Genomic DNA, 15,144 nt, shown 5'->3' with positions numbered 1-15,144 from the left:
AGGTGTTTCAGATGCATTAAGTGCAGCACATGGATGGATGGGCAATAGGATGTCTGTGTTTTTTTTAAGCACAATGCAAACAGTGTTCTCTTTGAGAGGACATGGAATTGTTTTACTGTGTTTTCTGTGTGGTGTGTTTTTCTGCATGACAGAGGGGTCATACAAAGCACAATCTTGTCCCCCTTATCAGATGGCAAGTCCATAAACCATACAGTATTAAGAGGAGAGGTTTGCTCTTTAATAAAAAATAAAGACATTCCAGAAGACGCATGTGTGCTCTGAGTGTTCCAGGGGTTGATTCAAGATTGATGAGAGAAAAGCGTGTTTCAGTTGCAAATATAAAATTGGTCCTACACCACTTACCTTCTGAATCATCCATTTGTTTTATTTTTCCCTCAAGACTGCATCAGGTGCTTCGAGATCAGCTATTAGCTGTTGTCTGTATCACTCAATGTGAAACCAACCTGAGAAAGATTCAGATGCTCGTATAGCTTACCAGTGTCTTGTCTGTCTATCAACAATTGAAGCAAAGTGATATCATTGTAAAATTTTCAAACATCAACCTGCTTTCAGTGGCTTCAGTGTAGAATAGTATTGTGTTACAGTACAAAACTGTAGAAAGTAGGTGCTTCCATGGTTTGGTATATTAATGGTTAGTCTGTATAGGATTTAAAGCTGTGTTGCAGTGGGCTGAATTTTACCTACACCCCTCCATTTTCCTTTATTTTACAGCTACATGTTCTGGACTCAATGGGGTCAGACCTCATGCATCGGAAGGGCACGCCTAGATGGCTCAGAACAGGTTGTGCTGGTTAGCTCCGGCATTGCCTGGCCAAACGGGATCTCCATTGACTATGAGGTGAGATCCTGCTCCAAAGTGCTTGCTTGGTACTTTCCATCATCTGACCTGATCTCTACTGATCCTCCAACCCCCCCCCAACACTCCCCCAAAAGCTGACTTACACTCCCAGCCAGGTATTATTTCAGTTAATAAAGCGCCAAGATAAGAGTACCTCCCACAGAAGTTTATTTTCAAAATTGCATTCCAGGAAAACAAATTATACTGGTGCGATGCTCGCACAGACAAGATAGAGAGGATCAACCTTGAGAGTGGGGAAAGCCGGGAGATTGTGCTGTCAGCGAGCAACGTGGACATGTTTTCAGTGGCAGTCTTTGGGGCTTACATCTACTGGTCTGACAGGTAATTTATTTTTCCATAAATGTTACAGTCTCAGAATTTTTGCACAAAGCCAGCTGCTCTACCTTTGTTGGACTATCCCCTTCCTTGCAAGGTCAGAGCGAGAGGTCTGGCTGAAGCCTTGCATCGTTTGGGTGAGAGAGGACACCCTTTTTTGTATTTTATTCAAATCTTGCATACCTCAATGTCATCACAAGGATAGGTTCTCTCACCTTCTGTCGGCCCAGCTGTCTACTGTATTTTAATGAGTTCTTCGATTTTAATTAGTCGAGGGCCATTGATTACCTCTTGTCAGACTTCCTCTTCCTCAGCCCTGTCTCTTCCATCTCAACATGTAACAGGGCACACGCCAATGGCTCCATTCGGAGAGGACTAAAAAACGACGCTACAGAGGCCCTGACCTTGAGGAGTGGACTGGGCGTCAACCTGAAGGATGTGAAAATCTTTAACAGAGGCCGGGAGAAAGGTTGAGGTTCCACTTAATGGCACTCTTAACCCTCATTCCCCACCCCCAATGTGTTTGTGTGTGTGTGTGTGTGTGTGGGTGTTCGGGTGAGGGTGTGTGGGTGCGCCCATGTTGTTTTACCAAAAGATCTTGTATTTTTGATTGATTTAATGTGTTTGAGATTAACTGTGTGGGATTTACAGCCCTTTTTGGAAACAATATGTACCTTTATGATTATTATTTATTATTATTTTATGTGTGTGTGTGTGTGTGTGTGCATGTCTGCACATGGAGCAAATAGATTTACCACTTTGAGAGGGAGCAGTGATCATAGCATGCAGATGAATTGGATGTACTGGTATTTAACATTTACCTTCTCCTTGCCTACAGACAGGAAGCTTTTTCATCTTAGTAACAGTTAAAAAATGCAGTCTCAAAACACAAAATCAACACTGAAGTTGCCTGAAGCAGTGTTCCTGATAAATATTGGATTTTTTTCCCTCCTCCAATTTTTCAAAAAAAAAAAAAAAAATCCAATTATTACTCAAACTTGAAATTAAATAACTCAGAGGTGATGTTCCACATTAAGTTCCATTTTGGTACAGTAACAGTTTTAGAACCGTTTCAAAATGCAAAGAATCCAATGACTTCAGCATAGATCTACCTTATATCCAAATGAATGCTCAGAAATAGGATTCATACATATCTGTGAAAATATAATGTCAGAATTATTTGCAAGTTATAAACAAGAATAATTCTAGATATTTCTGTATTTGATATAAATGGAAACAATATCTGGAAATATTATATGATAATTATACATATTCCCAACTAGGAAGGAGATAGTCGAGAATCCAAGATATTCTGATGAAACACAATCCTTTGGAATTGTGTTGGATGAAATCTATTTCCAACCAATATTCACACATTTCCTATCTGTCACGTATCCATACGCAACATATGCTTGGAAACTCAATTTGCTGCTTATCCATATAACACTTAAAGGTACTAAAACCAACATATTACCCATGTTAATGATCTGCAGAATTCTAGAGTTCCAATCTGCTATGCTGCAGTATCTGTCTATGCATTTAACGCTGTATTTGCAAGTCCATCAATTTAATGGCGCTACTTTTACTTAATCCACTTACATTAATGTAGTCTTCTGACTAAAAAAATTATGTGCCATGTTGTTTACAGCTAAGGCCACTAAGCTAGTAATACACTGTGGCACAGGTGGCTCCTTGGTGTAGACCAACGTTTCTCAAACCTCTCCTGGAGTACCACTTGTCCTGCATGTTTTAGATCTGTCCCTGCTCCAACACAGCTGATTCAAATGATCAACTGGTTATGAACTCCTGAAGCTGCCTAATAACAAACTGATCATTTGAATCAGCTGTGTTGGAGCTGGGAGAGATTGAAAACATGCAGGACAAGTGGTACTCCAGGAGAGGTTTGAGAAACGCTGGTGTAGACTATATGATTGAGCATGTCTGTTGTACCATTGATTGCCTTGTGCCTCCCTCCATTCGTTTGGTTACCATATGGTAAATGGTAATTGTATTGTGAAATTCATAGCTAGACAGTCAGCCTGTGTTTTTATGTCGCCATCAATATGCACTATGAAGAATCAGTAGTGAGAAATCTCACAAGCAGCTGCTGTGTTATAGTAGGCTCTACATATTAGCAAGCTGCATCCCTATGCTGTCTGTCATTGTGGAGCGCTTGTATGCCTCAAAGATACAGACATTAGGAAAAGGTGAAAGATATATTAGGCAAAAAATTTTAAAAAATCACAATACATGCATTACTAAAAATCCAATAGAGGAGTGAAAATTTCTGCATAGTTCTGGGACATGCATTAGTCAGTCTGGCTGTAATTCATTCCAAGTTCATTATCTTGCTTAGGGTAAGGGAGCTGAATCTACACATTGGGAGAACTTTAATTGTAGGATTGTCTTTTTCACTGCTGTAATATTTTTCTCCAGATCTTGACAAATGCCACTAAAGTGAAATTCTGAGTCTGAGCCTTGAAATCCAGTCCAAAAATCATCTGTCACAGTTTATTTCCATTTAAGGAATCAGTGCCACAGCTGTTAAATTAGAATAAGAAGGTTTTTTTTTAGAGCAATTCACACTAATACTTGTGAACTGAGAGTGACAGGCTTGGACAAAAAGCCTCAGATTGTGTGCCCTCCCTTCTTATAAAGCCCCTTGATTAGAACAAGTTCACAGTGTTGTCTTTTGTACCACTTGGCCCTCATTTGTCATTAAGTGGTATTGCTTGCTTAGAGGCATTGGTGTTATACAGAGCAAGATATATTAGGAAAGGTCTTCCCAAGAGGCACTGCATTTTGTGTTAACACCTACAGAGGGAACTTCCTGTCTGAGACATGTTTTCCTTGATTGGAATACTTTTGCCTTGATGTGAAACTTTTCGAAAGTTTGAAAAAGATCGATTACCCTGTCGGAGCTTGCTCACATTCTGGGATTATAGGAAAGACTTTCAGTGTTACACCATGGACTGTGTAGACGTAATTTGGATTTAACACAGCATTAACAAAGAGGATTATCAAGAGAAAGTTACATAATGTATTTATCTCTTTATTGAATAAATAACTGTAGGCAGTATGCTTATAATATATGTATATCAAATTAAATACATTGTATATAAAGGTTCAGTTTATCATATTATAAAGGCCTTTGTGTATTTGTATAAAGGAGCTGAGTTTGACTTTGTCAAAATTCTGTGTGTGGGTACACAATTCAGCAGTGCGGTGCATATGTTGGGTGTACGTTGGTACTGTTGCATTATATTTTTCTGATCTTTGCTTGCATTGATATCTTGCTGTTTCTACCATCTCCATGCTTCATTTCCTTTATCTGCCATCACATGACTAGGCAGTTTGTAATGTGCTTGCCAGTCAGGCCTCCTCCGCATATGGCAACATTCTCAGTGGAGCGCAGTCATGAAACAAATATATTCAGCCATCGGCTGGACTGATCATTTGAACAGCAACCATGTACTCCTAATCAGGATAATACTAGCCTGAGAAGGTTGCATTTCAGAGTAGTCAACACATCCCGTATCTGTTTCTTTACAGACTTAAGGCAGCTCCCTTTGTGCTTGGAGTAGCCACCTTACATGACTCTACACCGTACATTTTCTGTGTTGAAATTTCTCATTAATTGTTTGCGTGCCATATTCATCGTATTGAACAAAGAGGCTCATTTGGACTTCACTTACATCCTTACTTTGTAGCATTGTTATCACATTTAAATAGATGGCTGCCTAGAAGGGCAAACGATAAACCTAACATTAATGCATCTTGGCCTTGACCTTGTTTGACCAAGGTGAGCCCTCAGCCTTTAAAAAACCTTTTTCTTTGATACACTATTGCTTAGACTGGTATTTTGGGTTTTCCTTTTTTATCTGGTAAGGACAGTAATAAAACATCTGAAGGTGCAGTGGGAAGTGTGTGTGTGTGTGTGTGTGTGTGTGTGTGTGTGTGTGTGTGCGCGTGTGTGTGTCTGTGTCTGTGTGTGTGTGCCATCATGCATGCATCTATGTAAATATGTGTGAAAGTCTGAAGCAAAGAGCATGCCTTTTCTCTGCAGGTACAAACCCTTGTGCTAAGAATAACGGGGGCTGTCAGCAGCTGTGCTTCTACCTGGGCAACGGGAGGAGAAAATGTGCGTGCGCTCATGGCTACCTGTCCGAGGGAGGGCTCACCTGTCAGAGGTACGAGGGCTACCTCCTGTACTCCGAAAGGACCATCCTGAAGAGCGTCCACCTCTCGGACGAGAACAACCTCAACTCGCCCGTCAGGCCCTATGAGAACCCCACCTACTTCAAGAACGTCATCGCCTTGGCCTTCGACCATCGGCAGAAGGCTGCGGGAGTCAACCGCATCTTCTTCAGCGACGTCCACTTTGGGAACATCCAGGTCATCAACGATGACTGGACGGGTCGACGGATCATTGTCGAAAGTAAGTGCATTTGAGCCACATTTTTGTTTTGTTTCTTGACTCAGTTTTGCCTGCCGGCTATGTTTCATGTAGAGGATCACTGTATAAACCAAAAGTATTTCTCTTAAACCTCCAAGTCTCTTGTGAAATCAATGTTCATGTCCATATAAGTTATGCTGGTCCTTTGTTGCTGTAAAACCATGGGCTTAAGTGGAATATGCTGCCTGTCTTTCATTACACTGCTATAGAGCAGTGCAGCTTTTGACTAATTCCTCTGTCTGTAGAAATATTTTCATTTTTGTGTTGCCTGCTTTGATCACAGAAAACAGTATTTCTCAATTGTTGTGTTTTTGAAGGTGTTTTTCTCACTGTAAAAAGAGCCCTAAACATGCAGTTCAATACAAGACATCCATTTTCAAACTGGGTTTGCAAGGATGTCTGATTTATTCATTGTCCTCCTACTGTTTGTATGTGATTGGTAACTTCAAAGATGAGAATATATTTCAAAGAATCCTATAAGTCCACAGTGCATTTGACAATATGAATTTTCACTGCTTCTACAATGAGTAAATATATATGGTACAAGAACGTGAGCTGAATGTTCTGAACCTACAGCTGATTATATTTACATGAATTATAAGCAAATGCATGGAGCAGAGAAAGCATTTCTGGATATATAGAGTGATTCTGTGTGTGTGTGTGTGTGTGTGTGTGTGCGTGTGTGTGTGTGTGTGTGTGTGTGTGTGTGTGTGTGTGTGTATGTCTGTCCGTCTCTCTGTCTGTGCATGCATGTGTGAGTTTGTAAAAAAAAAATAGCTTTGTGAATGTTCAGGTGATCACAATATCCTGTTTTGTTTAAAGTAATGTAATATTATCAAAGATAACCATTATCCCTGTGTCACTTGCAATATCCTCCGACCTCCTGCTAATAAATATTCCATACCTAACTTGGGAATGTCAAGCACATGCATTGATACAGTGAAGTTTCATAAAATAATGTCCCCAGCTCCTTAGTGCTGTGTTTGATCAGTGGTTGACCGTGTTGCATCCATTTCAAAACGCCCCCAACAGCAGCTTCAGTCTGCCTCTGAAGCATCTTTTTTTCTGTGCACTTTAGAACAAAGGGGTGTGGGTGTAATTCCCCTGGAGCCAGTGACATAGGAATAATTTGCTGCTAGCTGCCAGCATCTCCATGGGGTTATATCATCAAGGAGCTTTCTGTCCCATTGTAGTACAGTGGTACATTGCACATGTTACACAATTGAGCATCAGAATTTACAGTCCTCCCCTGGTGCGTCTGTGAGAGAAAAAAATATTGGAAACGGGTTATGTTGGATGTACCAAGCATTTGCAAATATGCCCTACGAGGGCCAAGGACTTGATATGTTTGAGAAAACCCCTCTGGTTGATGTTGGAATTTTAATGACTTATTCAAGAGAGCTTTATTTCGTTTTAAGCTCCACTGAGATTGGCGAGGAGTAGATCTACAAATGTTATAGCATTTAGTTGAAATTATTTACTGTGCCAGGTGATGTTGTGTAATGGAGAGCGCAAGTACAGCAATTTGACACAAATTTAGTGTCACTTCACATTAATCTTCCTCATCTGTGTGTCTGGCAGTGTGTTTTACAGACTGAAGTCCAAGGTATATTCATTGAATAATATGATCAAGGGATTGCTGCCTTCTGGATGAGTGCATCTTCAATGTTTGCGCACACCTTTGTGGTGAACGTCGCTGGCGATTGATTCGTACTGACTGTTCATTTTAAGCGGGCGGAAGGGGTGGGGGATTTCGTCCTGTTGCACTTCTCAGCGATGCGTCTGACCTCTGCTGTTCCTCACCATGTGGCTCTGACATGGTCGCCAGACGGATGCCGCCGCTTAGATAACGGGAGTGTTTCTTCATCCCTCCACGCTCGCCCTGCGAGCGGGAGCAGCAGAGCCAAGCGTCGGGATGTCTCGGCGCACCTCGACGTGAGAGATCGACTGTTGATGTGAAGGCATCGCGATTCAGATGGGAGCATCTGTTTCCTAATGGAACACATTCCCTTCTGCATCGACACCCGATTCCAGTGCCGTTAATCTGCCTCTGCGGGTGCTCATTGGTAATTTAAGGCTGTAGTCATCCTTACTTGCGCATAATGGAAGGTGTCATCTTGTAGCTTCACAGGAGAATGGTGGGTTTTTTTTTGTTTGTTTGTGCTATGAGAGTGAATGGTGGTGACACAATGGTTAGATCGGTGTCCTTGCAGTGCTATGTGTTTACACACGTTCTGTTCCTAGAACAACGTGTGGTTTCTGTCTTGCCCTCACTTTCTGGCTTGTTGTGAAGTTACAAGCTTTGGATACTTGAGGTTCACACAAAGGAGTCTGTCATTGTCATTGTCAAACCCTTTCTGCAGTCCTGATCACAGGGCACACTGGATTCTGCTTTAGCAACACAGTTTTCGAGAGATTGAGTGTTTTCAAAGTCTGTTGCACTGGACAGTGATGGGTTGCGTGGCCAGTCAGCGCAACAACCCGCATGTTGTGAAATGAAGGACCTTGGCCCGAACGGTTTCCTCCATCTTGATCTCTTAAGTGTTGGCAGCCGTTTGTGAAAATGCCATTTGCAGCAGCAGTAAAGTGGCCGTGCTTGTGATGTATTGCACAGCTTAACACATAGTGCAACCAGTAAGAGCTCTCTAATGGCGACCACTGTTCTTTCCTGGTAAATTGTTCCAATTTAACTGTCAAAAGCGATGGTTAAGTCATCATATGTCATAGTTGCCTGACACTTGATGAATTATATTCCACTCTTGCCCATCTTAAGGTGAAGCAAGGGGTAAGCAAAGGAGAAGAAATCAATTTTCCCATCCACATTTTTCCCTTTCTAATGCCATTGCATGTGTGCATTCAGCATGTAATTTACTTTCCTTATGCATGCTATACTTTGATTAATTTGCACAATTACTATAAAATAGCTACTATTCAATAGCATTGATTTCAGAGGAACGTTGTGGATAATATATGCATTCATGAAAACAGGGCACAAGTGGATTAGCTATGAAGTCTTCAGTTGTTACAGGTCCCCCCAAAGGTCTCCTTACCCTCTTTCACCCTGACTCAATCCCTTTCAGTATGCATCTGGCTTGCCTGCACAGCCGAGACACATAACATCCCAGCTCAGACATGAGATGAAAGAAAACTTTGATTTTTGGACTCGATGTTGAATTTCAAGGACCATATTCTGTCTTTAATTGATCGATTCAGATGTCTGATTTTCACTCATTGTGTTTTATACACATGAGTATATGAATTTGTTGATCATTCATATCAATTATTGTTGGTCTCATTGGGAGGGAATGATTTTGGGAAGTGCCAGTTTTAATCAGACATAATACAACTGATTTGTGGCTGGCTCTTACCTGATTTAAACTTTGTGACATTATGTAGTCCGGCCCATGGTTCTTTATTTTTACTTGCATGTGAATGCAAATATAGTGTAACCCGCTTAATATCCTCTCTGCTGGGCATATTAAATGTGATTCTTTTGGAGTGGTGACACACTGTTAATAATTATGTAACTAGATTGTAACTGTATGCCACTACACAGTTATTACATTGCTAGTTACTGTGTGACTATACTCATATAGTGAAACCTAATGGAAATAATGGAGTTTATTTAAGATTGAAGTCAGTGGTGGGTGGTACGTAGGTTTAGAAAACCTTGACGTTAAGATGAAGGGGATATTAAATGAGGTGATGTTAAACAGGTTCATCTACTTTTATTTCAATAGAAACAGTTTGGTTGTTAATTTTCATGATTGCTGGACAACCTCAAACTGCCTTTTTAAGGACAAAAGTGACAATTGCTGGTCGAGACAAATATTGATTGAATCCGGGGGTTAGTAAGTTTTGAACTTACCCCAACTTACTTGCAGAAAAAAAATATTGCACGGTACCACATTCACAGTTTGATATAATATCTATTGCAGATATGGGAGATCTACCTCTTCTGTCTAAATTTTTTCTCTGTGCCAAAAAAAATCTTATTTCACTTGGACAGGGGTTAGAGGAGGCAGGTGAGCAAGCATGGCCCCTGTGCTACAAGGTTAACGTTTTCTTCTATTTTCAAAGGCCGACACTGACAATAGTTCAATCCGCTTCTTTTATTCCCAACCTCCGCTGTGAAACTAGTCAGGATTCCACATAATCTCTTTCTCTTTCATGTTTTTTCTTGTTGTCAAAACTGATAGGAGGACTAAAGCTTCCTTTGTGCTTTGCCCCTGACATAAATCCTGATTCTTTTGTCTTCAGGAATTTGATAAAGCACTTGCATTCTTTGGGATCGTTGTGAAGACTGAAAGACTGAATCATCAAAAACATCCCAGTAAATTTTGACTGTTGAATGTGTGATTAATTTGGAGCAATAAGGTACAGACAGTCCTCCTTTCACAAAAATCTGTGCCTACAAAATTGAAACCATTAATTGTTTTTTTTTCCTGACAGAAAATCTTGATTTACAAAGAGAAAGAGGCTGGGAAGTAGGTAAGCTCTGCTTACTCTGCCCAGAGTATGAAAATGGTGGTGCACCTGAGATTTGAACCAGAAACGTCTTGGGTTTTACTATTCTCCATATACAAGTACATTTGAATGTACAAATGTTTATACATATTAATATATTATGATTTATTCATATTTAATGAGTGTTTGACTTAATCACATATTTATCTATGCTTTTGTGTCAAAACTATTTTAGCCCTTGTTCAGGAAAGGAATGTTGTGTCAGAGACAATAAATTCAATTTCCAGACAGGGTTTCCAGGAAGGTGTCTTAACAGCAGGGGTTGTCTGTATTTGTAATTGCATTGCACATGTTACACACTTGGATTTTGCGATGCAGCTTCACTCTGGAGGCTAATAGTGCTAAGAATGAACAGACGGCACTTGCTGTCGGTTTGCTGGAGTTGATAGGCAAGTATGTGTGGATTAGTGGATTAGTGGAAAATGAAATTTGTTGAAATCATCATTTGCCTGCTCCATATGAAAGACCCCCCCCCCCCAAAAAAAAAAAAACATAAAACAAAAGCATGGATTCTTTTGAAGATGGAAAGCACTCCTACCTAGAAAGGATTGTCAGTATTTTGTCACTGAAAAGGGACACAGATGTTAATCATGCATATTTTCCTAATTAAACCATGTGGTCTCTATATATTCTTCCTGGGCCTCTTGAATGATTTCCGGCATGCCAAGCTGTCAGAGGCGTTTTTAGCAAAAACGATTAATTAGAGATGGGCTTCTGTGGTTGCCACTCTAAGTATTCCCTTTGATGTTTTATTGCTTTTAGAGGCGTTGCAAATACCCCTGTTTCAGGCATTGGACACCTGTTAGCCGTTATAAGACAATTACGGCATTGATTTGACAGGAGGCAACCTATTCTCTGGTGATTGGCTGTTGTGACCAGTAATGGAGACATTATATCAATGGAGATTACAAATATACGCCCATCACAGGAAGAGTCTGGGTGCAGCAGACAGGTGTGTGATACTAGCGAGGTTCATATTGTTGCTGCAGCTGCCTAACATTAGATGCTGTTCTCCAGTGGAAAAATACTTTCGCAAACGTGAAAAACAAAAAAAAAATTACTATTTTTTTTTCTTCCTTAAGCAGCCATGGGAGGTTTTCTTTTAAACTTGATTTCGCTTGCTGTCTTTACGTGCTGAATAGCTGTAGGTGAGAACATGTAGTTCTGATAGGAAAGAACAAATTCAGACAATGGTCAATTTTACTGTAATTTTTAAAAGTGAACCCCAAAAGTTGTATATCTTCAGTCCTCACTACTTCAGGCAACATGACTACTCTTATATAAATGTCTTTTTAATATAACAATGTTTATGTATGGGTTAAAGTTATTTTACGTTACATTAATGTCGTTTAGCAGATGCTCTCATACAGAGCGACTTACATAGGTTACAGTTTTTACAGGATATTTACTGAGGCAATTGTGGGATAATTACCTTACCCAAGGGCGCCCCAGCAGGGAATCAAACCGGCAACCTTTCGGTTATGAGCCCTGCTTGTTACCACTATGCTACACTGCCACCTTTTATTGGCAAACAATTCATGTCAATCAAAGGAAATAAAAAAACTTGCGCTTGGTTTACAGCTCAATGTGTTACTGTAACATGTTATAACAGACAAAGTAGGCTTGCAGAAGGCTTGAGATGTGTGGTTGCTCATGCCACAGATATTTGATTAGTCGGTGATGGGCTCCATCAGTAAGCATTCTCCCTTTGAATTTGTTTCGCCCTTGCTGGCTGAATCTGAGTTCTCCCAAACTAATATCCCATGGTTATGAATAAATTGGTCTGCTGGGTTTTTTTGTCTGAGCCATAGGCAGGTAAGGAGTGGGAATAGCAGGGCATATTGACAGCTCCTCGTCTATTCAAAGGAAAATTTGTCTTCGTTAGGAGCGGCACAGTGTGATGGATGGCAGACAGGGATGTAATGATCTGACCATGCTGCCCGGCCCCTCCGTAAATCACAGAATGTTGCCCTGCCGTTGTGCAGATGTTTAATCAGTCCCACACGCCATTAGCGAGTTCGTTCGGGCTGTCAGTGGCAGATGAGTTGTGTCATCTTTCTTGTGTTTACATCCTGCAATTCAGCTCAGCCAGAGCCTGCTATTCATTAGGGTAAAAGAGAGAGAGAGAGAGAAAGAGAAAATCTTGTCTCATTTCTACAGAATGGCAAGAATCAATTGAGAAGGTCAGAAAACCATTACAATACCCTTCTTTATCATTCTGGAATTCACTGCACAGAGGGTGGGTACAGATACTTTGATTGTGTGTGGGGATAAACACTATGATTCAATTTAATAGCACAATGTCCACCACAGTTTCATGCTGGTAATGTCTGAATAATGGCACGTGAATGTACACAAATTATTATTGCACATTCTCTGAGAATGTAAATGTGTCACATGGGTGAAATGACATTCAATTTCCACAAATACCATTGAAGTGTTGTTTGTGCAGAATATAACATCCTCATTAGTCAGTGACACTACACCTGCACAATTATCTCAGTAGTTCACCTCTTTGATTGAATATTTTGTCTCAAGAAAGGAAGTGGGATTGGGTCAGCCTTCACCCATGTCAGATTTGCAATTTGGCTTGTGTCCTGAACAGCCACAGTCTGACAGGTTTCTCTTCTAAGACTCTCAGGATTGGAAAGGGAGGCTAAATTGTTTCAGTCAAGGCAATGAGTAGTTGAGTCATGTGATTTGCGGAGTCATTGAGTCAGGCTGGACTGAAATTGTATAGAACCTGCACACCAGTGTTCCAGGACCAGGGCTGAGTATTCTGCGGACACTGTGGCCTTTCAAGTGTTGAGGAGCTCTGTAGTAGCTGCGGCTCTCTAGGACTTGAGTTGACTACCTTGCAGACAAATGAGGCAGTGCAAGGCCAAGGCCAGGGTGGAGAAGCATTGCAGACGCTACAGCTTTCCAGGAGCAGGACTGCGTAGCCCTGCAGATACTTAGGTCCTCCGCAACTAGGGTTGAATGGCCTTGTAGACAGTATGTCCCTCAATGACCATGGTGGAATGGCCCTTGCAGACACTGTGGCCCTCCGAGAGCAGGACTGAATTGCAAGGGCCTTTCGCATGTTTCATTGATGCAGCCAGGCAGCAGGTCCCCTACTTCCCTGTGTCTCCCCCGCAGTGAGCGTCATGCTGACTTGGCTCAAATACATCTGACCGGTGGGAAGGAGGAAGATCTATCAAAATCACTGGGAGGTGAAGCCACAGGGCGACGGAAGATTAACGAGTTTGCTGACCGGAAACACGGTCACATGTAATGCACCAGAAGCCGATTCCCCAGCTACCGCGAGGATTAATGAAAGTGTGTTGCTGACAAAATCCCTGCTCTGGCACTGTATCTCCAAAAACAAAGTGTGCAATAATCGGCCTTTTAAAGGCTTCTTCCTTCTGGTGATGTGATAAGAGCCAATTGAACTGCTTTAAGCAGTGTGGCACTGCAAGTTAATTGTTTTGTAGCATTCAGGGTCACTGTTGCTATAGCCTATCAATCAAAGCTCTGTGGGAGCAAATGGCATGGTGGTTTATTGTGTCTGGGGCAAAAAAAAAAGAACTCCTTTTTAGATGCTCATTTGAACAACACTTTTGAGTCACCTCACTTCTTTAATCTATGAAAATACATTTATAACATTTTACTATTTTTTTTTCCTTTACAGACAGTAATTGTGCTCAAGCAAAGCCCAGCTATGTGACTAATTTTGGAGTATGAGCTGCATGGGGTATGAGTGGGTCTGAGGGAGGAGAAATTTTAACAAGCAGACCATACCTTTATACCATATAATCACATATATGAAAACGTCCATAATTGCATGGACAGTTATTATGACTTAGGAAAGGCATTACTTATTTTTGATAAGCTTGTAATAATTTATAACACTAGAATTAATCTTGATAATGACCTTTGAAACCACACCAAGAGTATGAAGTACTGCGATAGCCAGTCTAACCCTCTTTCCTCAGATGTGGGTTCGGTTGAGGGCCTGGCATACCACCGGGCCTGGGACACACTGTACTGGACGAGCTCCACCACGTCCACCATCACCCGGCACACCATCGACCAGAGCCGGCGCGGAGCCTTCAACAGGGAGGCTGTGGTCACCATGTCAGAGGAGGACCACCCACATGTCCTTGCACTGGACGAGTGTCAGAAGTAAGAGCTTCCTTTTCCTGCTCCCCATCGTCTCCCTCTGTGCCACCCACTAGCTAGTGTCGGCCCTCCACATACAAGAAAGTGGAAAATTATACCGATGGGAAATGTTTGACTGTGCTAAGCATCATAAATTAGCCTTATTAAGCCTAGTTAGTGTGGCTGGTTCATCCAGCTATACACTTTCCCTGGATTTCATTATCATACACCTATGCCTTCAAAGTTATTTTTTCCCTGAAAACTTCATAAAATAATCCCAAGACCCAACTAGATATACACATTAAAGGTAAACTACTAAAATAGATGTCCTGGGGGCTATTAGAGGAATGTCTTTCATTTTTCATGAATATCAAGATAGTGGCTAAGCCTGGTCCAGATGAGTGCAAGTCCAAATGTTTGGCAGAGATGGTCAAGGTGTTTAACTTCATGGTGCATTGATGCATATTCGGCTGGCAGAAGTGCAGCTCTGAAGCAGAATAATACTTGTTTTGTGACATAAACCTAAACTGAATCCATTTTTCAGATTATTTGAAGATAAATTGGGTTCCTCGCTTCTTGCACCTGCTTCCATCTGTTGTTACTAGTATTGTTGCTACAGTCATATAAAGACCAGGACTACAACTGTTGATCTTCTTGGAGAGAATTTTTCCAACATCGAATGGTTGCTCTGTGCATGTGTAAATTCTATGAAAAAGTGGTTGTCTAAAAATCTGATTTTTTTAAAATGATTTTTTTCTATTTTCCCTTCATCCAACTTCAGTAGTTAATAACTCTGCATATTAAACCCATCAGCACCTTAATGACA

General features: G+C 41.1%; 1 protein-coding gene across 1 annotated transcript in view; it reads left to right on the top strand.

Annotated features, from left to right (window-relative positions):
- The window catches only part of LOC118788809 (low-density lipoprotein receptor-related protein 1B-like), a 358,625-nt gene that overhangs the window by 241,548 nt on the left and 101,933 nt on the right, over window positions 1-15,144 (top strand). The window contains exons 37-41 of the mRNA XM_036544915.1: window positions 733-859; window positions 1,050-1,201; window positions 1,540-1,664; window positions 5,262-5,633; window positions 14,153-14,342. Coding sequence (XP_036400808.1) covers window positions 733-859; window positions 1,050-1,201; window positions 1,540-1,664; window positions 5,262-5,633; window positions 14,153-14,342 — 966 coding nt within the window. The remainder of the gene's footprint in view (window positions 1-732; window positions 860-1,049; window positions 1,202-1,539; window positions 1,665-5,261; window positions 5,634-14,152; window positions 14,343-15,144) is intronic.

The sequence above is a fragment of the Megalops cyprinoides genome, chromosome 14, assembly GCF_013368585.1.
Source record: "Megalops cyprinoides isolate fMegCyp1 chromosome 14, fMegCyp1.pri, whole genome shotgun sequence".
In the NCBI taxonomy this organism is placed as follows: domain Eukaryota; kingdom Metazoa; phylum Chordata; class Actinopteri; order Elopiformes; family Megalopidae; genus Megalops; species Megalops cyprinoides.
The sequence above is the reverse complement of the archived record's forward strand: the minus strand, read 5'-3'. Positions and strand labels throughout refer to the sequence as shown.